At 42.9% G+C, this 27,258-nt stretch overlaps 1 protein-coding gene across 2 annotated transcripts in view; it reads right to left on the bottom strand.

Annotated features, from left to right (window-relative positions):
- TENM2 (teneurin transmembrane protein 2) overlaps nucleotides 1-27,258 on the bottom strand; it is a 571,867-nt gene that overhangs the window by 117,914 nt on the left and 426,695 nt on the right. Inside the window, exons 9-11 of one of the 2 annotated variants that reach the window (XM_058545548.1) lie at nucleotides 24,333-24,527; nucleotides 18,439-18,639; nucleotides 16,533-16,718 (exon numbers count right to left, since the gene is read on the bottom strand). In XM_058545548.1, the coding sequence (XP_058401531.1) occupies nucleotides 16,533-16,718; nucleotides 18,439-18,639; nucleotides 24,333-24,527 (582 nt within the window). The remainder of the gene's footprint in view (nucleotides 1-16,532; nucleotides 16,719-18,438; nucleotides 18,640-24,332; nucleotides 24,528-27,258) is intronic. The other variant, XM_058545558.1, reaches the window with a different exon arrangement.

Raw genomic sequence — 27,258 nt, 5'->3', positions numbered from 1 at the left:
TTGGCTTGGGGGGCGCTGGTAAAGCGGAGAACCCCAAAGCGTACTAACAGCGGGATCGTCCTCCATCACCTAAGAAACACTCCTGCAGGTGGTGACTCTCCCAATCGGGGAGGGGGCCTCCCTGGTGCCCATATACTCTGATTTCACTTCTGGCCTCCAAAGTAACCCTCTTGCTGCAACTACCTGGGGTCAGAGCAGGTGATCAAAATAGTGTAATGGTTACACCTGGTCTCTGTCAAATAAACCTGGATTTAGAGCTCCCCTTTCCCTGTTGCTGACAGTTAAGACTTAACGCTAATTGCTTAACCTCTCTGAGCCAGGTTTCTCACCTGTATAATAATGATGACAATAGTTTCCACCTCACAAAATTGATATGAGGATTAGATGAGAGAAGCCATGTTAAGAATTCAGCCCTGGGGCTGGCAAGTTTTATGGTCAGTACTCAATAACTGTTAACTGTTATTATCCAAAAAGAGAATTTAGTTGATCAGTAAATTCAAAACATACACAAAATCAATTATTTGCCCTGTCTGATTATTTCAGTCCAAACTGATTTGTCATAAACCTTAGCCAGAAGGCAAGGGGGTGATAAAGATAGAAACATGAGTTGGCAGAAAGTTTCCTAAGCAGTTGTGTGTCTTCAGTAAAGACACTTGAGGCCGCTTCCACTGAAGTTCTAGAAACTAATCAGTCTATCATCTCTTCTACCAGATTAATAGTTCTCAACTGTTTTTTGTCATCATCTCCTCCCCCATGCCTTTTATCTTCTCCTAATTCCTCTCCCCATCATGAAATTTTAATCCCACAAATACACTCTGCATCTATTTATATATTGTATATATATGTTTTATACATAAAAAGAGTAAGATTTCTTCACCCTCTCAAAGAACCATTTTTCATTCCATTGGGGGCGATATTGCCCCCATTTAGAGTGTATGCACTAGACTACAAGCCAACACATCCCTTGTTCAAACCCTCATGCTCCAAAACTCAGGAGAAACCCTTCATTTACTCAGTTATTCCCTTTGCTATTTCTTTTTTGAATCCAGCTCTCGACTTCTAACCAATGGGCTATTTTGGCAGCTAAGAAACATTATTTTTGACGCTAACTCGTGGTGGCATCTCACTATATCCTCCCCAACTATTCTCCCCTGATACAATGTGGCTTCTCTTTTTCTCTCTTAAATAACTTGAGAGGGTCAGGTCCACGGAACCTCAAGCTAGCCAGCACTTACTGAGCACCTGCTGTATTCCAGGCTCCAAGGCAGCGCATCGTTTAGGTTCTTTCTGGAGAGTATCTTTTGCTGCCGGGTGCCAGGGTTGGCCAAACCAAAGGAAATGGCCTGGCCAGAGATACTCTTCCTTGGGAGGCACTGTCAGGGTTTTAACAGAAAGAAGTAAAGCCACAGCTTGGGAGGAAAAACAAACGAAAAGGAAAACCCCCAGCAATGTGCATTTCTAGCTTCTGAAGCCATTCCCAGCTTGGCTTTATTTTCTTGATGTATCACCCTCATGCTTTTTTCAGGGCCTCTGCCTTCTTTCTCTCAAAGTCTCGGCTTGTGGCTTTTTTACCTCTCTGCCATCAGTATCAGTAACATTATAACGTCTCCTAAAAGACAGGATTTTATAATACTGCAATCGTTCACTTTTACTGCTCAGAAAATATTTTAAAGCTCCATTACTTACTGTAACCCAATCTCACTGGTGATGGAAGCAGAAATTTAAATGTCAAGGTAAAGCCATCCCAGTATGTGAAGATCGGTTAGACGCAACTTCAAAGTGACCTGTTGGTCCAGCCAGGTGCTTGGCTGAACCTGGAATTTCACCTCAGCTTCTCCTGAAACCTGAGCAGGGCTGAAAGTGGCAACTCCAATGACTGAACTCCCTGCTGACCAGTATATCTGCCCGCTTGAGCCTCCCCGAGTTTCACTGTTTGCCTGTAGGAGTCAGTCTAACCTGAAGGTCAGCTCAGCCAGGTGGGCTGGAATACACCGCGGACCCACCATGAGGGTCACCTGAGCTGGCATTCTATACCCTGTACAACGTGGTACTTTGGGCTTTACCGGATTTGGTAGCACTGAGGATGCTGGTGGCTTCCCTGACTTTTTTCTATTTTGAGAATGTCACCCTGAGGCTACTAAGACAGAGGTGTCCCAACATGGTGCCCTTTTAACTCCCAAGAATGTATGTTTGTGAAAAATACAAATTACGATTTGTCTGTATGGTTCTTTGAGGGGCATGATGAATGAAGATAAAGAGAAGCCTCAGCTGACCTTTGAAAGCTTCCATTCCGAATAGCCAAGTGGAAAGCACACGTCGATTTCTCCCAAGGCGGCAAAAAAGCCATCTCTTTATATATACCTGACTATATAAAGAGATGGCACCTGAGTATACAAAGAGATGGCTTTTTAAATCTACATACTTGACAAATATTCAATATTGGTTTTAATCTCCTGGGATGAGCTAAAACAGCACAGTTGATTCTAGATGCTCAATCAATTGTGCTTCTAGATTGAGGTGGGATCTTTAAAGTTTTCATCCCTGGAAAAAGCAGTTTCCTTTGACTCTAAAGAAGAGCATCCTGATTTGCGAGATTGGATGGGAAGCTGGGGCGTCTGGCAGCCTTTGTTGCTCCAATGTCAGTAAGTCTAGTTATCTCCCCGACACATGTATTTAAAATGGCCAGGTGTTTCTCTGGTTTTGCATTGCCTCTGAAGGGTGTTTATGGCATGCTCGCATGCAGAGGTGAATGACTGTAGTAGACTAGCATGCCAGGAACTGTTCCCAGGAATCGGCAGCCTGATCTGAGACAATTTGGAAGGCAGAGCAAGATGATCTAGAAAATGCAGGATACTTGTGCTCTGCTGTCCTGGGAAAAAGATCAACAGGTTTACAGTGCTGGACTGGAGTCTTCTCTCTGGGTCATGCCTGAAAAGCCCAAGGAATTCCCCTGAGTACAGCAGCACAGAGAGCGCATGTGCCCATGAAGCAGAGGGGAAGGGCCCGGGCAGGGGAACTGTGTAGCAAAGCCCTTGGACTCAGTCATAGAGGGGAGAAAGATGACAGTGGCAGAGCTCCAATCACTGCTGGTCAGGGTGACTTTCTTGGCTGTTCTACCCAAGGCAACTCAGAGTGGCCTCCACTGCACCGCTCTGGCCCTTGTCTCTGTTTTACACGGCCACTTCTGTTAATCCACTGTGGCTGAAGAGAGGGCACATATGCCAGCTCTGCAAGGGAAAGACTTCTCCTTCACAGTTGTAATTCTGTCCGTCTAGGGAAGAGAAAGGGAGAGAGGGGCCCCAAGCAGCATGAATTATTAGGCACTGTCAGTAAAACACAGTTATCCAGAATCCTGAAGATAACTATCTGGAATTTCTAAGTCTTGAACATTTGCAAAAGTAGCGTTTCAGAGCATGGCTTTAGACCAATGACCAATGCAGAGACGAGCTGTAATGGGTGTGGATGTACCATGCTGGGCCTGCCAAGGAGTCAGATGGTCGCACACACATGCATGCACACACAGACGTGTACACACTCACACGCACGACAGGAATTAGTCACTGGCTCAGTTTGCCTGTATTTATTGTTGAGATCTGGGGCTTAGCTGTCAACTGGAGCAGATGGAAGGAAGATAAGCCAAAAAGGGCAGCAGAGGAGGCAGTAATGGGAAACCCTGCCCATGCTTCTTGAATGCTGTATTTGCCAATTGTGTAGACCATGGATTTAAACCAATGAGTTCATGTAGCCGCCTTGCGTAAAATGCTTTCTGTTGCTGCTCACTGTGTGTTTTGGGGCAATAGCAACCTGCCTGCCTTACAGGCTTGTCGTGAGGTTGACTAAAGCAACACAAAGTCTTTTGAGCTCCTTGGAGAAAATTAACCGTGTAAGTGCAAAGTATCACCATTGTACTATGGTAATGAGACTCCCACGAGCTTAAACCAGTCACCAGGAGAGTAAGGCATCAAAGAAAAGAAGCCACAGCTGTCCCAGTCTCAATCCAGGCAAATGATGTTTCCTAAGTCAGCACTAATCTTGCATTGGAAGTAAGTGTCGGTGGCCACAGATGAACGCTCCATTTGGCCCCCAGTCTTGTTTAAATGGTCTGTACAGCACTTTAACAAATTTTGAATTGCTTGCCAACATTTGAAAATTGGGAGAGTATGCGTAACAATCTGGATTTCTGCCTTCTATTGAAAAATTGGAAAATTTGGCAAAACGAGGCTGAATTTCTGCATGGCATCATTCTGCTGGAGGTGGGTCATATCTGCCCTCCATAGAGGGTGCGTTCTCTTTCCAGATAATTACCACTCCCTACTGTCTTACACCCTGTTTAATGTACTCACATACATTGTTCTTGCCTCTTCCACATAGGGGTATTTGAGTTTATGACTCTTCCCATAGGTTCTGCCTTCCCTCCCCTTCCCATAATCAACAAAGATACTGAATTCATAGTGCCCTCATTACCCAAATCTAGGCCAACTCCCCAGCAGAGGGAAGGCCTTCCCAACCAGTTCCTGCCAGAGGGAAATGAGAAGAGAACTTGGTTTCTCCCATTCCCTCCCTTAGCCAGTAACTCTACCTTAAAATCTCAAGGTTTTCATACCTAGAGATGTCCAGGCAGTAATCCAACTAAATTAGATTATAAGCATCTGAAGGTTTTCATAATAAATAAAAATATAGATATAGCAAAGAGAAGATGAGATTTAATTAATGAGTGTTATTTAATAGAACAAGTTGTGCCATATACAGAGGATTAAAAGATGAAAAAGGATAGGAGGGAAAATCAAATTTTAATGAGTTGCCATCTTCATTTGATTTAACTAAATTTCTTCCGTGGTTGAAAATATTAACACTTATGAGGGAGTCATTTGTGTGTATCCACACAGTTTGATACCTGGCTGCTTTCTTTCACGTAATTACATTGCGTTACAAATGAATTTAAACTACCATTTGAAGTTTAAGGCTTCCATCCTTACATTGATCTCCCTGGGAAACTGTGAGCAGGGGACAATGTTTGAAAAATAAACCAGTAATTATTGGCAGAAACAGCAGGAAGGGTGTCTTCAGTTAGAAAACAGCAAAGTGTCATGTGGGCAAAAAGGCAGTGGAAGTCTAAAGTTCCCAGACTCTCACCTGCTCCTCTGCAGACCACTTCTCCCTGACCTGACTACTGCTGTCCAGGGGCTCATACAGAGGAGGCTCCTGCTGCACCCAGCACACACTAGGTGCTCAATAAATGTTTCATGAATGAGAATATAGTGGCCATGGCTTAGCTGGAACCAGACAGAGGAGGTGTGGACTCCAGAAGCGGCGTGCAATGATACACATGTGGCTCTCTTATTTATAACACCCATGTTCCTGCAACCGGCAGTCGGATTCTCACTGGGCTGTTTCTGCATCTCTCCCAGCTTTACTCTCACTCTCTGTGTTTTCCCTTCTTAAAGGAATGGAATCCAAGTGTCCCAATGAGCAACTCCTGCGAGAGTGAAATGGGGGGTTGGGCCCAGGCACCTGGGTTAACACAGGAGGTTTAGCACCCGGCTTGTCTTTCCAGAGTCTTGGGCCCCTTTCCACGCATGGCTGTATGCTACGTCTACCTCTTTCTTAACTGCTCACCCTGTGAAGACACATTTGGGAAATGACGGTAAAGGCCTGAAGGTGTGATGGTAATGATTTTTAAGCTAACATTTATGGAATATCAAGCACTGTGTTAAGTGCTTCACCTATGAGTGAAGTATGCAGGTATGATTATTCCCAATTCACAGATGGGAAAAACTGAGGCTTACTGAAGACACATAACTTGCCAAAGGTCACCCAACTTGCAATTGAAGGAGGCTCGTTTTGAAGACAGGCCTGTTTGATTCCAAAGCTCATGCATTTAATCCCTTTGTTACACATCTCCCTAGCCCACCCTCTCAATGCAGGATAACGACAACAGTAAAGAATTGATGATGAGATTTAATAGTTAGCTGAGAGGGAAGATGTTACATTTTACAAACATAACGTGGGAGATATTGAGAGTTTGGAGTGGGTGTTGACGTGTATTATGTGTTTCAAGCTGTTTAATTCTGGGTAGACTGTTTTCTGTGCTAGGCTTCTGTATGATATGATAACATTTTCCATATCAGACCCCAAGAGAGTAGGTCTGTAAGTGAATGGATGCAGATCTTTCCTGGCCCCATTAAATGGAAATAAAAAGTTAAATCAGTTCATATTCAAAGTATGGTGAGAAGTTGATAGTAACATGCTTAAGGGACCCAACTCGACTCGCCTGCATTCCCTGGACGAATAGGAAAAAGCTAGTTTCTCTTACCGCCTCTAATATCTTCAATCTCTCTCCCTATTCACGAGAATTGCTATCATCAGTGACATTCGGTCTTCCTGGGCTCACACACACCTAACGCAGAGAAACAATCTCACTGCCTGTTGCCAGGATGCTCTCTGCAAAGCAGAAGCCACCGCTTTGAGTTTTGTGTCATTAGAGAGAGTGTGTTTCAGATGCAGTGGCGTGACCAGTGATCAACGGCTTGCTAACTTGGAATCAAATCAGGTACAAACATTTCCCCTGTGCTTGTCAGATGGTTATTTTATAATCTTAGTAGCCCCTACCCCTGGCATTGTTTCTAGACAACGCTGTCTGGCAATCCCTCTTAAAGTTAAAGCATAATTTTAAAAATAAAGAAGTGCAATTCACACTTATTAGTGCCCATCACTCTGCTTACAGCTTTAGACAGACAACACTTCTGGGCCAAACTCTAACCAGTTTCATCTCTAACCTGACCAGGTGCTGCTGCGGCTGAACTTGGAATTTGTGGCCCAGGATTCTCAGCAATTTTAATTCCTCCTGGAAAGCAATGATGTGGGCCTTTCTGTCTCTTATCTGCAGTTGAGCTGGCTGAAAATGGAAGCAACTCTTAACCTAAATGAGGAGGAATGGGGAGATTTTCCTAACGAGCCAGTTATAAAGATGATAGGGGTCCCAAGTGAATCTGAATTGGGATTCAGAGCCTGCTGTGTTTGAAGAACTTGTGAGTATTCCCCACCACCCCTGGGTCTATGGAGGGTGTCTGAGGGGAAGGGGAGGGCAGGAAACAGAAAGGACCCTGTGGTGTCTGTTCTATGGTCTAGCCCTGGGACAAAACCTGGATGTATGGGAGATGGGCTATAGGCAAAAAATGAAAGGCTGTTTTCTCAAAGGAATGTGGAACCAGCTGATAAAGTTCCCCAGTGTGAGGGAGTGTGGTGTTCCCTCCTTCACTGTAAACACAGCAGGACTTCAGTAGAGTGGGTGGTGTGGGGGTGCAGGCTGGCACACCCTGGCATGGACCGTGGCAGTAGGAGAAGTACTGTAGGGTTCTCCTTAAGTGAATTTTTTTTTGGTGAGGAAGATCAGCACTGAGCTAACATCCGAAGCCAATCCTCCTGTTTTTGCTGGGGAAGATTGGCCCCAGGCTGACATCTGTGCCCATCTTCATCTACTTTATATGGGACGCTGCCACAGCATGGCTTGACAAGCAGTGCATCGGTGCTGGGATCCGAACCTGCGAACCCTGGGCCGCCGAAGCAGAGTGTGCACACTTAACTGCTGCACCACCAGGCCTTAAGTGAATTTTGTAGGCAGCAGGCCTCAATGAGGGGACCAAGCTTGAAGAATGTGAATGGGCTAAACATGAGCATGTTAGTTACCTTAGAAACTTCTAGAAGTGTTTGGGGTAAGAGTTGGGATGAGCCACGGAATTGGAGAGGTAAGGTGAATGATTCCTTATTTGTGAGACAGACTTGTAGGGCTCGGGGCAATTTGGGTTCTGTCAGTATTGGAATAGAACTCATGAAGGGCTAGACTATGTCCCTCATATTTTACGAATGTCTTGTGTCACCTACCAGTCTCATTTTGATTATTATCCCAGCTCACTTGGAAAAGTGTATAAACCTCTGCTGAATTAATCTCCTCACTTGACACTTGTTGACCAAGAGGAGTCAACCACATCTTCAACAATCTAGGAATAGACAGAGAGTAACACCACCATGGACCACAGAATGAGGTCATTTGTGGAGAATCTCATGGTGAAAGCTAAGGGAAAAGATGGAACAGGCTCCTTAAGGATCTTAATAATTAAAAAAACACTGGCTGATAGCTTTTAATTACTCTGCAGATGTTGCTTCCTATCATTGAGGACCAAACAGGCCTCCCCCTTACTGATTACAACGAAAATATGTTTTTAAAAACAAACACTTTACTTAAAACTAGGGATATTTTTTTAATTAGAGGAAAGATTAACTAAATGCATTTTCTCTAGTAATTTAATCCATTCTAATTATCCTGAGAATGTTTATGATGAAATACTTAACTTTCTCCTGGCTGCTATTTCGTGTGGTTTCTTTCTTTATTACTCAAGAAGGGAAAAGCTCAGAGATAGTCGATGATATGGTGGCCTTCTGTGGGTCTGATTATAATGATGCACAGAAATGCATGATGAAAAGGATGAGGAGGAAAGCAATAAACCTCGACTTTGACTGGCAGGTTTTAAAAACCGATGGTACCCTATTTTCTAAAGGCAATAAAGGCAAGCCTTGTAAAAAGAGCTTGTGAAATAGAGTGCTATGAAAGCAGTGGGTTGGTATAAGATTGAACCCCATTAGGCAGGCAACTTGGGAGAAAATGCAAAATCTGTTTCTTACATGAACATCTGGGATACTCTGTGTGGCTCCTGATAACCCAGGAGATGAGCCAAGGAATTGCAAAGAATCCCCAGATGTTACCCATGGGTCATGCTCCAAGGAGTCAAGCAATTGCAGCGTGGGAGGAATGAGGGTAATTGTGAAGTTTATTGGGCCGAATAGGGACAATCAGCGAGAGCCTTGATTCTCCAAAAGGCACGTATGCTATTCAGCTCACAGTTGAGCTTCCTGGGTTATTCTTTGATGTACAAGCCAGTGCAATAAAACCTTGGAACCCAGAGTCAGCCTCAGAAAGAGAAGGAGTAAGAAAAGGCGAGACAAGGACAAGGTGTTCTGAGAGACCCTGACCTGGCAGCATCCCCAAACTTGAGAAACACCAGGTTCCTTCCTAAAGGAGAACAGTGTCCTTCTGAACTCCTCAAGAATATGTCTGTGGTCCTCAGTTTGAAAAACACTGGCTTAAAAGAACTGAAATTTTATTCTATTCAATAATAACAGAATTCCAAACTAATACTTCAAAGGAAAAGTTTCTTCTTTTGAACTGTGCTTATTATAAAAATGAAACCCAGAATTAAAAAAAAATTCTCATCAAGCTCTTGGCTCCTCTGAATATGTCCAAGAGGTCTAGTTTGAGAAATTTTGCTTGAAAGTAGCAAACCCCAATTTTACAATAAGGCTCTACTAACATAAGGATATTCAGATATTTGATTCCACGTATAACTGGGCTGTTTGGTAAAACAAGCAGATTCAATTCCAGGTAAGAGAGGCAGTTTACATTTTTCTGTAAGAACCAGATGGCAGCAAGTTACAGAACAAGTCTTTGTTTGGGAAATTGATAGTGGGTAGGTGTTATTTTTGACATGCTACTAACTGCTTGAAGGATTGGGAGCAGATATGTGAAAGGGAGGTTGAAAGTAGCAGAAATGTCTTAATGAGAAGTTAATTTTGATAATCTTCCCTTGCCTTTTCATTTATCTTACCATTACTAGATAATGATGGTGATGATGGGGGATGATGATGATGATGGTGACATTAGGTCACGTTCATTTGGCTCTTACTTTATGGTAGGCACTGTGCTAAGTACTTTACATATAACCCAATGAGGTAGGTAGTATTTAGTATTCCCATTTTGCAGACAAAGAAACTGAGGCATGTGTAAGTTAGGCAACTTCCTAGAATTTGATCTCAGGTAGACAAACACAAAAGCTGAGCCAAAACTCTGCTGTATCTATGCCTTTAATGTGAAGTGTATATTATGGGAGCCTGCCTGGAAACCCTCCCTGACCCTTACAGAAGAGAGAAAGGTTTGATTGCGTGAGAGTGGCCCATTCATATGATTTTGCATCAAAAGTAATGAAATTCTGGAGATGCACAGGTCCTTAGAGATTATCTCATCCAAGTGTGTTCTAAATTCAGTCAATCACATATCGCATTTGTGATATTTGCAATATCTGCACTGTTATTTACTTAATATTTTTCTTTAAATTTACTCAGGCCTAACATCACTACCTACTTTCACCACATCCCTAAGCAATAATACCAGTATAATCATGAGTTTGATGAGCTAGTTACATTTTTTCTTAATACTTATTTTTAAAAGCCTTACATAACTATTCAATAAAATATATTTGTACACCAACAAGAAGGATCTCATGTCTATGAACCACACTCTGGAAAGCAATTACATGTTCCAACCCCTTCACTGGTCACAGGGAGAAACTGAGGCCAGGAAAGTTGGGTGGCTTTTCTAATGGCACCCAGAATGTTCGTGGCAGAGTCAAGCCTAGACACAGATCTCCCTGTCCTCCATCAATCTATTCTTCATGACACTGAAATGAATCAGATAGCAAGCGATGAGAAAATGTCCATTATGAATATCTAAAGGAGCTCAGTTCCCTACGGCCCTCTTTGCATTCTCTTTTCCTTTAATGTAAAGCCTTGAATATGTATTGTGGGGTCCGAGAATCACAGACTTGGAAGGAACATTGACTTTCTGTAAAAGCCCAAGTGACTGGGCACTCACTGTATACGCCAGGGCAATGCACCCCATTTTTCCAACAGCTCTTACTTTTACATGTTTTCCTTTCTTTTGAGTCTGGAACTTTCCTCATGCTAACTCTCATACCATGGGTTTCTGCTCCAAGAGTTCCAAACCGTTTTTAGTTCTTTGCTCTTGTGAAGTCAGTAACACCTTGTATCAAGCCATTTACTTGGTGATTCCAGTCACGCCACTGTGGGCCACAAGCTAGTACATCAATAGGACCTCCTGAAACAAAGAATGTTCCAAGTCACTGTCTCCCCACAGAACTAGAACACCGAGACTTCTTTCCTCTTTTTTTTTCCGATCGTTCCTCCTTGCATGCACAGATATTACCAAATCACATAGAAAGCAATATAAAAAATGTTTCCATTTAAACTACAGACTGGTTGGGCCATACAATTAGGGTGAGTTTTGTGTCTATCGAGTCTACCTTCCAACTGATGCTGAAAGCCCCTCTTCAACATCTAGGCCAAGAAAGCGAACACTTTCAGTGATGGGAATCTCACTACTTATAAGGCAGTTTTTTCCTTTCATTTTATTTTACTTTTTGCAGTTAGGTGAAAATGTGTTCCTGTAACTTCTACCTCCCAGATCTTGTTCTGGGTTTGGGTAGGAAACCTGGGCAGACTGCCTGGCCCAGACTCAAAGAGAACATCTGGGCATGTATCGATTTCTGATCTTCAATGAGAAGGCCTGTATTTTGGCCAAATTAAGAGGAAGAAAATCAGCAGTGGAATATCTTTTACACTCCACTAAAAGTTTGTCCATAATCTTTAACAGAGAAAGACCATCACTTCAGGTTTTCACTTCAAAAAAGATGGCGCTCCTAGCATGGGTTCCAATAAGAACCCCCAGAGGAATAGGTTAATTAACCAATCTGAGAACTAGCTGCTTCCACAGACCTGGTCGTAAGGACAGATTCACAGTGACTAATTTCTCTCAACTTGATCTCATTGTAGAGTCATGAAAGCTCAAATGTTCAAGGATAATAGGGACAAGAAAAGAAGTTTCCATAACTTAGAATGAAACTGGAATGAGATGCAGAAGCGGCTGTACTCAGTCTGAAGTTGGTTAATTTTGACAGTCGCTTTCTTCCCATCCTGTTCCCTGTAGTTCTGAAGCTCTCTCCCTCTTGGACTGTGACCCTGTCTACTTCTGATGACAATCACTTAATCCGCACATCAGATTGTCGCACAGCTGGTTTTACTTTGGGTAAAGATTCATTTTCCTTATTAACATCACAATAACCTATTTCTTTCCCCAACCAATTAAAGAGGAAAATAGAAGGGCCCCAGTGTGACAGAGGGAAAAGAAAACTATTCTGACTTGTGGCACCTGGGCAGGTCACTCAGCCCCACACGGTCCTAGGAATCGAGTCCTCACAATTCTGAAAGGCAATTGGAGGTCAGGACCACATCAACAAAAGAAACAAATTGGGATAACCATTACAGATATTGCTCACTATCCAGATATCAAACAGTTTACCCAGGGTCAATACCTAGTGTTAGTGGATTTATTCTGTGGGTGTGTTAGTTTGTATTATTCAGAGTGGATGCCTGGCCAGCTACCATTCAGGAGATAATAGCAACAATCTTCAATTAGCATTTAGCCTCCCTCTTTGCATTCTCCCTGTATTTTGTCCAACTATTCCGCTCGCAAAACACGTTAACATCTATTCTACTTCTTTTTATTTATTTTATTTTATTTCTTTCTTTCTTTTGTGAGGAAGATCAGCCCCGTGCTAACATCTGCCAATCCTCCTCTTTTTTTGCTGAGGAAGACTGGCCCTGGGCTAACATCCATGCCCATCTCCCTCTACTTTATGTGGGACGCCGCCACAGCATGGCTTGCCAAGCGGTGTGTCAGTGCGCACCCGGGATCCGAACTGGCGAACCCCGGACCACCACAGCAGAGTGCGCTCACTTAACCACTTGCGCCACCGGGCTGGCCCCTCTACTTCTTTTTAATATAAGAGATGCTTATCTGAGTTTACTATAGTTCACAGTGATTTTTGACCTATTCTATGGTTCCTTTATGCCCTGGTATTATAGTCTTTGGATCGCCTTCTGAAGTTAAATCCTCAGTATTAATAAGGTAGTGGTGGCGGCTGCAGCGGGGGATAGGAACAACAGCCCATTTTAAGATTATGTTTAAAGAATAAAACTATTCTAACCACACAATGTGCCTTCTGATTTATTCATAAGGGTAAACTGCAGTCTATCCAAATAACACTAATATATTCCAAAGATATACATGAATTGTGGTTGATTTGGATTCAAAGTATATTTCTTATCTATGCAATTCTGTAGGTTTTAGGCAGACCTTGTATTTAACATGTTAGAAAGAAGTAATATAAGAATTATTGCTTGGCAGAATCACTACTAATAAGTTAACTCTAACAGTTAACATTGAAATGTTATACCTTATATTTAAATCTTTAGCAATATGTACTAAATTTCCAAACAGAAAAAATAATAACTTGGTTGAAAAATTCCAGAAATGCATTTAGCCATAGATAGATCCTGGTGATTCTACTTGATTTTTAGAAGTCTGTGTTTTTATCCTCGTTCTTTTCCCCCATCCATCTTCTTGCTTCCTTCAGCAAAATAAATACGATCCATAAGTGCTGATGTGAATTGTTAGGTTGACTATTTGCAATGACCCTAAGAAAACTGCCTCCCTGTGACCTTTTAAAAATAGGCCACAGACAACCCAAGTACCCCAACACTAACCACCAGGTTCTGCCTTACCCCATATCTCCCAATGTATTGTTTGCAGACTAGGTGTCATTTCTTTCCTATTTATTTTCTATTTTCCAAATGTAGCATTTGAGGCTCTGCTTGGAAAGGACCAAAGAGCCTCTCTTTCCTTCCTGACTCTCAGTGTCCCTGAGGAGGAAGACTGATTCTGGGCTTGTAAATTGTGGCACTGACATAAAATGAATTGACAGGAGTATCTGCTCGAAATAAAAGACTAAAACTCCATGAAACAGCTCTGGGGCCAGAGGTTGAAAAAGCAAAGAAGCAATTATGCGTGTCCGAACATCTCTAGATTCTGAATAGCAAATCTCACCAACTAACATACATTTGACTTTTTTTGAGTGAAACTCCGTGAACATAACTGTGAGGAGACAGCACCTATCCTACTAAAAACACAGAGCCCTAATTTCCCACAAGAAAAGACTTTGGTGACAAAGATCTTTATAATTCACAAAGCACAAACTCATAAAGTCATGAGAGATCATAGACCTGAACAAGAGACTTTCCTGGACCACCACGCTCTTCATTTTGGGAGCTTTACTTGGCTTATAAACGTGCACTTTCTCTATATCTCTCAAGAACTCATGTATATTAGCGCACAGAGAGGTGAAACTTGAACCAAACACTTCAAGTAGCAGAAACATCTTTTGCCATTTCATCTCACCCAAAGGGCTAGCTAGAATGAAACAACAACTGTGTTTTTCTGCTGGCCACATCCTCACCATTTTCTGAGGCTAAAGTTGTCATCTTCCCATCTCATTTTCAAAGCCCCAGAGACACTTCATCTAGTGTTTTCTCTCCACTCCCACTCAGTGATATCTGGACCTTCTCCCTTTTTTTTTGGTTCTGATGTCCTTCAAGCCACAGCTGGAGTCCTTTTCCTAATTCAAATGTTGACCTGCCTCTCTTTTCTCCTCTCTCTCCATCAAGACTTATACCATTCTCTAATTCAGAGGTCTGTTGATTTTTTTCTGTAAAGGACCAGATAACAAATGGCTTTGTGGGCCATGAAGTCTCTTTCACAATTGCTCAATGCCGAGATGCAGTGTGGAAGCCAACAGTACAATGACGAATGGGTGTGGCGGTCCTCTAATAATACTTTGTTTGACAGGACACTGAAATTTGAATTTCATATAATAGTAATGTATCAGGAAATATTTTTCTTTTGATTTTTTTTCAACTCTTAATAATTGTAAAAACTATTTTTAGCTCATAAGTCGTAGAAAAACAGCAGTAGGCGAGATTTGGCCCCCTTGGCCGTAGTTTTCCAAACTCGGCACTACCTCCTCGAGGTTGCCCTCCTGTGAGTTATTCCCAGAGAAAAGACAGGTTGTAGGTAGGAGACAGCCAGCAGGCATCACTGTGGGTGCACTAAACCCTCGGTAGATGTGGGAAGGGAAGAGAAAAGGGGAGGGAGGCTGGATTGTGTGAATTGAGAGAAAGTAGGATTTTCTACCTAAAGGTTATTGGTTGGCAAGAGCTCTTTTTTGGGGGGAAATTGGGGGCAATGGAGGTATGGGGGTGGGGGAAGTCTTTATTTAAATCACACTGGGCATGCAAAAGTACATCAAGAGGAATGCCCCTGAAGAGTGGAAGCTATTGGTAAGAATTTTAAGCAGTCTTGGTAGTGGGCTGTGCACATCCCTCCCTTGAAAGTCTTCTGAATTATCCCCCAGATTCTGCAGCGAACTGAAGATGAAAGCGGCTGCAGGGGGAGCAGGATCTGGAGCGTCATTGAGAGATTGCAAAAACAATTCACTGCCAACAGACTGTCCCGGCAGGGTCCCAGTGCTACGGTCTTGGCCTGGATTGGCACGCTGCCCCTCGGATGCCCAATTAGATGAAACTGGGAGAAATCTAGTGCAGAGTGCACTTTACCTCTGCTTAACCACCCAAATGAACAGCATGGGAAACTGAGTCTGATCTCATGAGTCAGCCCTGGACAAGCTCCTAACCTTGTCTCTCACTCCCGGTGACCGATCTGTGACTGGGGTTTTTAGGCTAAGACAGAGGGGAGGGACTCCAACTTGATGGCTAGAATCAAAAATAACTTCAAGGGGACAAGTCAGTAGTTTGGTTGGAAACTTCTCTGAGAGTTTCCATGTAAGCAATTGGATTAGCCAGCTTGGCATGAAATGAATCCTAGACTTGACTTAATTAAACAACAAAAGCAAAAACTGGAGGTAAAATGATGCTTAAGTTGACAACTTTGTAATTCCAACTGCCTGAGAGATGTGGAAAACCAGAGAGCACTGGCTCCCATCTCCTCAGTTAAAGGGATAATTGGATACATTCAATACGGCATTGTCCTACCTTAAACCACAACAATGACAAAAAAACAAACAAAACAAAACTGAAGAAACTTGAGAACTATTACTTCTCACAAAAGAAAATGAACTTTAAAAAAAATATTCTTGGTCAAGAAGCTTATATAAAGAGGTGGTTGAGTGAGAATGAAGTAGGATCAGGGGAGGAGATATTTAACGATGGTGGTGGTGATGGGGAGGGTCAGGATCCCAAGGACGAAGCCTTGTCTTGGGACAGCAAGAGGATGCTCAACCTACTACTGTGGTACCTGGCTACCTGGGAAACCTGGGACTCCTGCCTGCATCTAACCTGGTGTAAGAGAAGTGAGTTCAATTGTTGCCAGCAAGCAGGGATCCAGTGATCCAGCCAGCTGGGAGAGTATTCAAAAAGGGGAGACTTGCAGACGACAGTCATTTGGAGTGCTGGAAACTTCCAGGCCCTGACAATTTCCCATGCATGTGCATTTCTCCCTCCCCAAGATCAGAAATTTGGATGGATTTTCTTATCTGGTACAGTCCCTTTCCTCCCAATCTGGAACTCTGGAAAGAACGGAAAGCCTTTTCCAATCGGGGACCTTGCTTTTCCTTTCCCCGTCCCCTCGGAGATTTGGAGAGGCAGCAGGAATGTTGGAGAGCACTTGTGTCCCTGAAGGAACAGCCAGTTGTAGTGCACAACCATCACTATAGATCTACGATTTATGAAAATAAAGCAATATGTGCCTGTTTCGGTGCCTGCCGTTTGCCTACCAATGGTGCAGTGTTCACCATTCCAGCCCTCTCGGCATTCACATTTGCCATCTTTACAGGTCCCGTGCTCAATGCAGCGGGGGTGGCACACGCGCTGGTCACAAGCTGCGCCTGTCCAGCCCTCTTCACAGCGGCAGGCTCCCCCGATGCAGACGCCGTGAGTGCCACAGTCTACTGAACACACTTCTGGAAGAAAAACAATGATTACAGCTCAACACCACAGCTGGAGAAACCCTCCACTGGAGCCCAGACCACACACATGGCCCAGGTCCCTGGAGCAGGCCCCAAGGTCCAACAAGTATATCATCTTGGGAGGCCTGTCTCTCCACTGGCTGGGTATTAATTCATCGTTATGTATTCTCTAGAGCAATGGTTCTCACAGTGGGGTCGCAGGACCAGCAACGTCAACATCACCTGGGAACTTGTTAGAACTGCAAATTCTTGTGCCTTGGTTGGACCTCCTGAATTATGAACTCTGGGAGTAGGGCTCAGAAATTTGTTTTAACAAGTCCTCCAGGTAGTTTTGATGTGCACTAGAGTATAAGAACCACTGTTCTAGAGCTTGAGACCATCCCAAGGGAGGTCAGACAGTGGCCATCCAGTTTGGCAAATCTACCCGGCAGGTGCCCACCTGAAAAGACATCTGTGGATCCTGACTCCCTAGTCAGCTGGGATTTTACCTGCTTTGAGAGCCTAAACTGACTAAAGGCCAGTTGGGGACTCCGCAGCTCCATCCCCATGATGACTACAGAGCAACTCGCTACCCAGATGGGCATCTTGGTGGCAATGATGACCGCTGTAATTGTGCTGCATTTACACAGCCTCTTTCTCAAAGGAGCTCAAAGTCTTTTGTGGTTGGGGAGGAGACAGACAGACAGATATGCACTCTCTGGCATTCCAGACCTCTCACTCGAGGACAAGCACGTGCCAGACATTCATCCTTACAACAGACTACTGAGGGGGGCATGGCTCGTCATGCTAGGGGAGGAGAAACCAGACCAGGAGGGTCAGTGACTCACTCAAAGTCACACAGCATGTTGGGAGCACAGTGGGGCCCTGGATCTAGGGCTCCCCCTCCCCCGACCGTTTGCAGAGTTTGGCCTGGACAACCAGCATCAGAGTTGAAGCCAGAGCCGAGTGGGCTGAGAAGACATCCCAAAATAGCCTATTTTAACTGACTCTTCTTTTTTTCTTTTTGAAATGAAATATTCATTTCTTTCCCATTGTAGGCAAAGCTTCACATATATTCCCTTTCTGATTGCCATGGCAATCTGACAGCTGTCTCACTACCCAGAGGAAGGGGGCGGAATGATGATCGCTTGCTTGGATAGGTACTTGTCAGTGTGAACGGAACCATGCTCAGGAAGGTTGGGACTGGCTTGAACTGTTGAACCGTTCCATTTTAAGGTCACTCGGGAGGTAAGACACATACTTTTAATTTTAGGAAAATAAAATGTACAGCACAGCTTCATTATTTTTCTGTCACCGGAGTATCGCAGAGCTTTATAACATGTTCACACAGCACCCTGAGGGAGCCTCTTTTCTGTTTTATAGGACATTCCATTCAGTTTGTCTGAGACTGAATTGTTCTGTTTTGTTTTCTGGTACCTTTAGGGAACGTACATGAGAAAACCCATAATGCAAATGGAAGCATCCCTTCCGGGCTCCTCATCCATTTGTGGTGATGGAACCAACAAGGCACGAGAATCTACTTGGTGTCCTTTGTTTCTCAAGAATCACAGACTTCACCACTGAGGAGAAGAGAGTCAGAGAGGCACTATGCAATTGACCAAAGTCCCTTTATCCCAAGCTAAGTGTGAAGAGTAGATTCCCATCCATTTGGGCTGATGGAAGGAACACAGGGCATGAGCGTTGGGGAAAGTGAGGAGAAAACCTCTTGGCTTACCAACAGAGCAGTCGGGACCCATCCAGTTGGGATCGCAGCTGCAGAGGCCTGTGTCGGGCAGGTAAGTGCCATGCCCACTGCACTGGTCTGGGCACTGGACCCTTGCCAGCTCACAATTTAGACCACCCCAGCCAGGGCTGCAAAGGCATTCTCCATTTACACAGACGCCATGGCTGGAGCAGGTAGGATCCAAGCAATCAACTGAAAAAAACAAAGAAGAAAAGTGTTGATCACTCATGGGGGATGGGCCACAAGACATTAGCTTACAGCTGAATGGACCAGTGGTTCACCAATTCCTATCCACCTGCAAGCAAATGGAGCGGCCAAGGTAATACCTATGTGGTCCCTTGAAGAACGCCTGTAAAGAATGCAAGACTTGTCAAAACACCAAATCTCACATGTGAAGAGAATGCAAGAGAAAAAAGGAGATTTCTCAAGCAGAATTAGGAGGAATCAGATATAGAGGTGTGTCTTTCAACCTTGAGAACCCTGATCTATAAACAGTAGTACCTTAATTAAACCATATCAGAGCTTCTGAGACTGGAACATGAATACTGATGATGTCTGTACGTGTATCACCAAATCCAATTACCCCTCATGATCAGAGAGACTCTAACTTCACTAATTCTAACTTCACTAATACTTGACTTCAGAAGGTAAAAAAAGACTGAAAAAAAAAAAAACAATGAAACTTATAAATGAGTCACTTTCCTAATTGTTTCACTTAGGTTAAGTCTAAAATTAGTTTTCATTCTCTGAGCACACAAAGGAGTTAGTAAGTGTGAAGGATAGAATAGGTGGAGTTGGGTGTGGAAATGATCCAGAGGGGGAAACCTTTCCACAGGTAATCATGAGTAGGCTGGATAGGTGAGTCTCTTTGGCCGTGGCATTAACCTTCCACCAGACGGTCAATTGGATGAATTAATGGTCAGATTCTGGTCATTGTTGTTCTTGCCAGTTTCATGGTCTGATTGTTTGGCCATCTTAATAATGAGAAGGAATACATATCCAGTGGGTAATTTGAAGATTATTACTCTGGAATCAACTCAAAGCAAGGACAGGAATGAATTACAAAGGCCAGTTCTTGAGGAAAGGATTTTTTTGCATGAGAATGTGACCCCAAACTTTGGACATCCATCCAGCCAAGGGTTGATTAACAGGTCTTTTCAGAGGAAGATGAGCTTCCTTAGATATTCCTAGGAAATTATGCAATGCCACTTGGAGAAGAGGACCCTGCACTCCGTGGGGTTTGAACGGAGAATGGTGGTCTTGCAGAGGGCTCAGATGTTGCCCTGTGGATGAGAGAGATGAAGAGGTCTTATCACCTTATTTGACTAAGACATACATTTCCCCCATTTTAACAGCTTGGAAATCAGGCCTGTTGGCCTAAATTAAAATATTTGCTTCTGCCATCGTCTGGGGGCACAGCCAGCTTGAGACCACTTCAAATTCTTTTCTTGAAGATTTTTGGACCACACTCATAGTGTAATTCAGTCCCTTGTGTGTATGCGTGCCATCTTGTAGTTCAAAATCTCAGAGAAAATTTTGATTTCTCTCCTTGCCCAATGCCAAGATTGAAATATGCAAGATTTTTGGCCTCTAAATAGTTCAGCTATTTAGAGATGGTAATTTCTTGGGGTCCCAGCTTTTGGTAGTGTAGTGTCTTCTTTTTTCTTGCTTATGGTACAGAAAATAATGGTGTGTTTTAAAATTGATGATACATTGGCTCTAAATATGACATTATTTAGATTTTCCATGCCACAAACTATTTAATTCTGGCAGACATGAGACTAGAGGAATTTGGATTTATTAGAAATCACAATATTCCATGAAGTTTCAAAGAGCACCTCTCCCTTGAGGCAAAAATAAGAATTTTCAGTGTTAAGAGATGTTTCTCAGGATCCCATTCGGATAGTCTCAGGAAGACATTATTTATGGAAATCAGTTTAAAGCTATTCGAGCCATGGGGAAACAGAAGCTGCCATCGATTTTTTTCTTTTTAAATCAGGAATACACTCTGAGAAAGGAGAATTTTAGTGAATTATTATTAGTTGGAGACATTTATGATGATATTACTTGCTCCGGTTACAATCACTTTAATGTTGAATTCATTGTCTTGGGGACTATAACTTCTGATGATATGAACCCTTTCTGATACCTTCAGATTTGCTCCATTTAGGATGGTGAGCACATCTGGAGAGTGTAAATGAACTGAAGGTTCAAACACATAGAAGACACTTGCAAAGAGGTTGTGTAATGCCTTTGGTGGCTCATGCCAGCACAGTTAAGGGAACATAGTAGGTGTTCAATAAAAAATGTAATGACAGACTTAGCTAAGAGCATTTGTCATTAATAGGACAAATTTCCAGCGTGAAAGACTGACAAGAAAGAGAAATGGTGCTAACAACTTCTTGCTTTTGGGAAAAATGCTGTGCAATTTGGGATCTGCAAAATATGAACTAATTCATTCAGAATCAATCTTGTCCATATTATTCTAATAAAAGAAAATCCTGAAGTTCTAGTTTTTCACTCTTTCCCCATGTCTAATATAGCAAAATCAAAAAAAATACACAAAAATATCTCATGTGCTATGTGCCTCAAAAATTACTCCTCATCTCTAATTAGCCATTTAAAATGTTTGGTGAGGGGCCAACAGTTAGAAGCTTTCAAAAAATTCAAAAACTATGTCATAATCTTTTTCTTAAAAGGATTAAATAAAAAGCAATATACAAAAAAAAAAAAAAAGGATCACGGCATTTGTCTTCTAAATAAATTAGCTTTCTCTTCTCTATCTTGAATTACAGTATGAAGGAAGGAGGAAAAATCCACTGAGATTTATTAGCCGGGGACTGGAATGTCATCAAAAGAACCATTTATTGTATCTAAAAATATGAGCTAACCCCTTCTCTGGTCAGCAATACCAGTAAATATGCCCTTTGTGCTACATAATTACAGCAGCTGATGGAATAACTAAATTCAGCAGCAGTTTCACTATGAATTTTAAATTTGGTTCCAATTTCATAAGATGGTCTCGTGACCACATCCTTTGAGTCTTTAGCAGGCGGGAGGGACTATGGCATTTTACACAAATTTATAAATAGAAACAGTGTTATACTTAAAAAGGGGACAGCAGCCTTTACCAGCTAAGTACCATGTGCTTTACACCACCAGGCCCCTGGCAGCTGAAATCATTAGAACTCATTTAGTCTTGGGTCCTCTGTAGGTTTGATAAAAAAGGGTTGTGAATGCAATTTCTATCCCTAAGGATAAAAAAGGAGGTCAAGGAGTTTTACAAACAATATGCACTATAAACCCCTGAAGAACTATGAATTACATTTATGAAGTTAAATGTCGTTGAAAAATGACTCAACCACGAAACTGACATGAAAACATGGCTGACAAACTAATGTGTCAATCCCTCTCTCGTCACCTTTCCACTCCCCCGGACATCATTGAATGAAACCTCATGAATACATCCTTTCATTTTCTTGTGAAAATTTGTTAATAGTACAATGTTTATGCAGCAAAAATGGAGGATGGCAACTATTGATTTCGTTGCCATGGCCATTTCAGGGTAAATTGTTTGAATGTTATGACTATGATGAATATTAGAAATAAAAAAGCTAAATGGAAGAAAAAGTGCTGATCTAGACTTTGATTCCATTTCCTATTTTGAAAACAGCATATGAATCACTTTGGTTCATTCTTTTTGGGTAGCAGAAATCAATAGAGGAGATTTCATCCTTTCATAATGATCCACGTGGCTTCCTTGCTTTTTTGGATGGTTAATTCATTCGGAACATTTAAATAAGACGAGTTGGGAGAGTAAGAAAGTTGAGAAATCACTTGAAATTTCACTCATACAGATGTGCACAATCTTAACTGGAGAGAAAAAATTCTAAGATGGGCAACATCATTGTTCTAACACTTTCCTCTCTCCACATGATGTATGCAAAAGGTCGTTTTAACCTTTCTTGTCATATTATTGGCCTCTCCCATGTTTTCAGTGAATGCAGTTTTGCCTCCTGCAATCCATTTATCTTTAAGAACTTTCACCTTTCAAGCAGGGTTATTAAATCAGTACTTACTGCATCCAAACTCCCCATTTGGTTTTATGATGCAGACGGAGGGTAGCTACTTTTTATAATAGAGGAAAAAATATATATAGAGTGGAGCAAGTGACGATCTGGGGGTCAGACTTCTGAGCCCCATTAAGGGCATTACTACAATACATTAGAAAATCTTGGAAGAATAATGTCATGGAAGCTGACTGTTTATTGCCATAGCTCTAAAAACTATGAAATGGGAGACTGCACAAGGGGAGATTTTGTGTGTGTATCTAAGGATAAGCCACTGTCATTGCTTTGTGGTGAGGGCTGTAATGATTGGTGATTTTATATAGAACCCTAGAGATCCATAAGTTAATGAAATGGGAGAATGGAACCACTAGCATCTGAGAACTTCATAGCACCTGAGGTCCCTCCTTATCATCTTGGCAGTGAGAAGCTGAGCAAGAACACAAGCATATGACACTCAACAGGATCTGTTCTATGGGGACATTCTGGGTGGTCATCTCAAGCTGTCTCACACGGAGTAGGCAGTGAGCTTCACTTTTTCCCTTAGCTTTTTGGGTGACTTACCACTTCTTTTTCCACTGCGAACACAGCAGGGGAAAGGGCTTTTGCAGTTGCATGGGGACGTTTCACTGGGAAACGGTCTTAGAGAAAAGGTGCTCACCTGGAAGATAATGACTGAGCCAACTCAAAGGCTGGGGAGCCAGTGAGAGGCTGAGAGGACCTAGGTTCTTACTTTCCTACCAACTGTGGTTGATTACATGGGGAGAAACAATAGATGGGCAACAAGACACCATATTCTAGAAGGGCAAATACAGAGGGGGAAGGCTGACAGGCAGCTTGGCTGAGTTCCCTTGCCTTATAGGTACCACAACTTGGTCCCAATACCTTGGTACCAAGTATCTCTTCTGACAGAACTAACCAGAGTAACTAGGACTAGTTAGAGCTGTATTCTGAGCATTTCTCCCCATTCCTATACTTCCTCACCCATGCCCCCGCCTCTTAATCTCCAAACCTAATCTCTGATCCTGTTTTATCAGAGTGGATTCAATTTCTTACATCCTTTAATTTTTACCTGTGCGTGCAGGAAGCCACTTCAATGTGTGCTCTACTGAGCTCTTCAGGAAACATCAAATCCCAGCCCACTGCTGCACACCCACTCTCCTCTAATTCTGTGGGGTTGTAGGTAACCAGGATAATTTGCCCTACGTGATGTCTCTAAATGACATGGATACCTATAGTCTTTCAAGCCTGACTGCTCTCTATTGATATTAATTGTGGCTGAAATATTTACACAGACACATATGGGCCTTAGATTACCAGGAAGAGTAAAAAAACAGCTTTGGGGAAGACAGGGGGATTAAGGATTCTTGTTTCTTTTTTCTGGATAGCTTTAGTAACTCCCAATTCAGAGAACTTTAAATAAAGCAGGAGAAAAGAGGAGGGAAGATAGGGGAAGGGGAAGGAATAAAAAGGAAAAGAGGGAGCAGGAAGAGGAGGGAGGAACGAGAAAGAGAAGACAGACAGACAGACAGACAGACAAAGGCAGAGGAAGCAATTTAAAGAGAAAAACAAAGGAGAAAGAGAAAAGGAGCTAATGTCCATACAGAAGGGTAAAACAAAACATTCCTTCCAGAACCACTCCAAACAGCCTTCTGTTTTCTACAACTTAAGAAGTCCATCAAAGCTAAGGGGTTTGAAGCTTTCTGAGCAAAATGTTGAAGTTTCCTTTGCAAGACACTGAGCTGGGGACTGGGCCCATTCACAAAGGTCTGGGCCTGCCTCCACTGCTGCCCAGCCTGGCCCTGCCTTGGCGCTTACCTTCCTCACAATGCTCCCCTTTGTAGCCAGCAGAGCAGACACAGTTGCCATCAATGCAGGAGCCGTGGCCCCCGCAGGAAGGATCGATGCACTGATTCATGGGCACATCGCACTCGGCGCCTTTCCAGCCGCTGTAGCACTGGCATGTCCCTTTAGAGTACTGTCCGTTCCCGCTGCATAGGACGGGGCAGGCAGCTGCAAAAACCAGACAGAGCAGCAGGTCACGAGGGCCAGTGTGAAGGGCTCTGTCAGTCTAAGGAGACGGAGCCTGCCTGGTGTTTCAGCCTTGCTTGCAATGTTCTAGGCTTGAGACTTTGGTCATGGAGGTGCAGAGCCATCTTAAACAAACGATAACCACAATAATGAAAATGCTACTAATAACAGCAGTTCCCACCAACTGAATGCTTATTATGTGCCTGGCGCAGCATAGAATGCTTTATGTGCAATTTATTACTTAATCATCATAATCACTCTATGAGGTGGAGGCTAGAATCATGATCCCATTTTACAGATGAGGCTCAGACTGGTGAAATTACTTTGCCGAAGTCACAAAGCTCACAAGTGTGGGAGCCCCACTGGAAACCAGGTTGGCCCATCCCTCAGCTGTGCCCTTAATTAGGCCACATGGATTTGTGGGTTGTGTTGCTGTTGGTATTGGGGATCAGAACCCATTTTTCTTATTATCTTACCCTCAGATTAGTTGACTCCTATTCCTGATAAGTTTATGTTCATTAAAAAGGGAAGGGGATGGGCCACAGTTGAGACATTTCATCGCTCTCTGCCTCAGTTTCCCTATGTAGACCACAAAGAAATAATTGTGCCTACCCCAAAGCATAACACATGTAATTAATATGCCTGGCCTATAAAAAAAAAGCAGAAAAAGGGGAGGGCAGGCTGAAGACATGAAATCTCTAGCAGTTCACGTCTCAGCTGGGACCCTCTTGCATCTGTTGATAGGAAGAAGGCTGAAAATCAGTGGGGATTGTCTGGTATGAGATTACCAACAGTTTTCACCAGTTTGGCTTCAACTGTTCCAATTCTGCCCTCCTAGAGATTATCCAGAGTGGGACTTTACTGGTCGCCTTCAGACTTCGGACTTTTCACTTCAGTATCAGTTTGTAAAGAACCTAAATTTCCAACCTGGCTTCTAACGTGGGCCTAAAATGAGGATATGGCTCCAGGCTATGGAACTGGCATTCAGAGACCTTCAGAAATGACCAACAGAGATGATCCCCTGACTCCTGATTCACCTGTGATTGGGAATGCGCAGGTTCCAAGAATTCTACATGCACACGTGTGCGTACAACCCACATGGTCTCCCCATCCCATGAAGTGATTACATGTCTCTCAGATCTCTCCCTAGTCAATGGTCACACCCCATCTTACCAATCCCCTCTTGTTGCCATGTTTCTATTCAGTTTTTATCGTAATTAACTTTCCTTCTCTGAGAGTCTCATTTTCCAAAGATTTAGGTAGTAAACGGCTCAAGGACAGGATCACATGTGTCATTGTTGCTTTCCTTCCAGTGCTGCAGTCATCAATGTTGGCTTGATTAAGTAAACATTTCTCCTAGGTTCCTGATATTCAGGGGTTCCCAAGTGGTGGGGGTACGGGCAAACTCGAAATGGCCATTTATGAAACATGTACAAAGAACAATGTCTGGGCTGGACCTTGTGTTGCACACACAATGCCTTTTTCTGGGGAAGTGCATGTTGTACCTTAATTGTAAACTGACCTGAAACAAAAACATCTCAACAGTTGACATATGATTGAGGGGCTATTCCCCCTCCAAATGTTTTATAACCAGATAGTTGTAAAAACTGCTGGGGGCACATAAAATTCCCAGTAGGATTCTTATCCTTATGAATCTACCAGAGGAGAAGAATGAGTTCAGAAGTAAGAACATTGAAGCTACATATTAAATTTAGATGAATTCTCTCTAAATGTAGGGAACATGCTTTCTATTTCCAGGATACTGAAGCAGAGATCCATACAGAGTTGCTACTCATGCTGATTGTCTAAGACAGGGTAGAGGAAAGAGCTTTGAACTCAGGGTGCCCAAGACTCAAATTAGGGACTGTGGAAATAAGAATAGGGTGAGAACTAATGAGCTGTCTCAAAGTTTTGAGAGGGCTTTGAAGACAGTTAATCTGTTCCATGTCAGTTCCTCATGAGACTTGTGCTAAGCTCCAGATCAGGGATGGCAAATGTGTGCACATGAACTACTAGCCTCCCTTCCTGCACCTCTGCAGAGATCATTGCTTGATCATGGCATCTTGTCCCCCTGAGCCTAGAAAGAGCCCCCAAATCTTCACTGTAGTGTGCAAGGCTGAGATGTGCAAGCAGGCAGAGTTGGCATTCAAGAGAAAACTCATTTGCCATTTCTGATGTAGGTAACACTGAAGATACGTCCTAGTGGAAAGACTAGAATCAACATCATTTCTTACCCCACTTCCACCCTTGCACACTGAAATAGGGAAATAGTGAGAAGTGTGGCTACACATCTAGCGAGATGAGCTTCCCAGGGCTCTTTCTGACCTGAGGGTTATATATTGGACAAGCTGTCATGGACGGCAGAGAAAGCGACATCAAATCACCATCACTGAGCTCCCATTTCACCCTCCTTCCTCCCAAAAGGTGGAAGAGGGTAGAAAGTAAGGAGCAAATAATTATTGTCTATATTAACTGATAACATACAGTTAGGATTATTTTCTTTATTCATATTGAAACTGTTTCTCTTCTGCATAAACTCCAAGTGGTGGGAAAAAAAACAGGAGTGTCTAGAAGATAAGAATGTATCTTATTTAAAACCAAGTGCCTGGGAAATCAAATTTAAAGTGTGACCTACTTAAATTACCTAGGAAAAAAAAAATGGAGAATAGTCAGGTCAGAGAGTTCTCCACATTCTAAATGCAGCCTTGCTTCA

Source organism: Diceros bicornis, chromosome 1 (genome assembly GCF_020826845.1).
Source record: "Diceros bicornis minor isolate mBicDic1 chromosome 1, mDicBic1.mat.cur, whole genome shotgun sequence".
Taxonomy (NCBI): Eukaryota; Metazoa; Chordata; class Mammalia; order Perissodactyla; family Rhinocerotidae; genus Diceros; species Diceros bicornis.
This window is presented reverse-complemented; position numbering and strand designations above follow the sequence as displayed.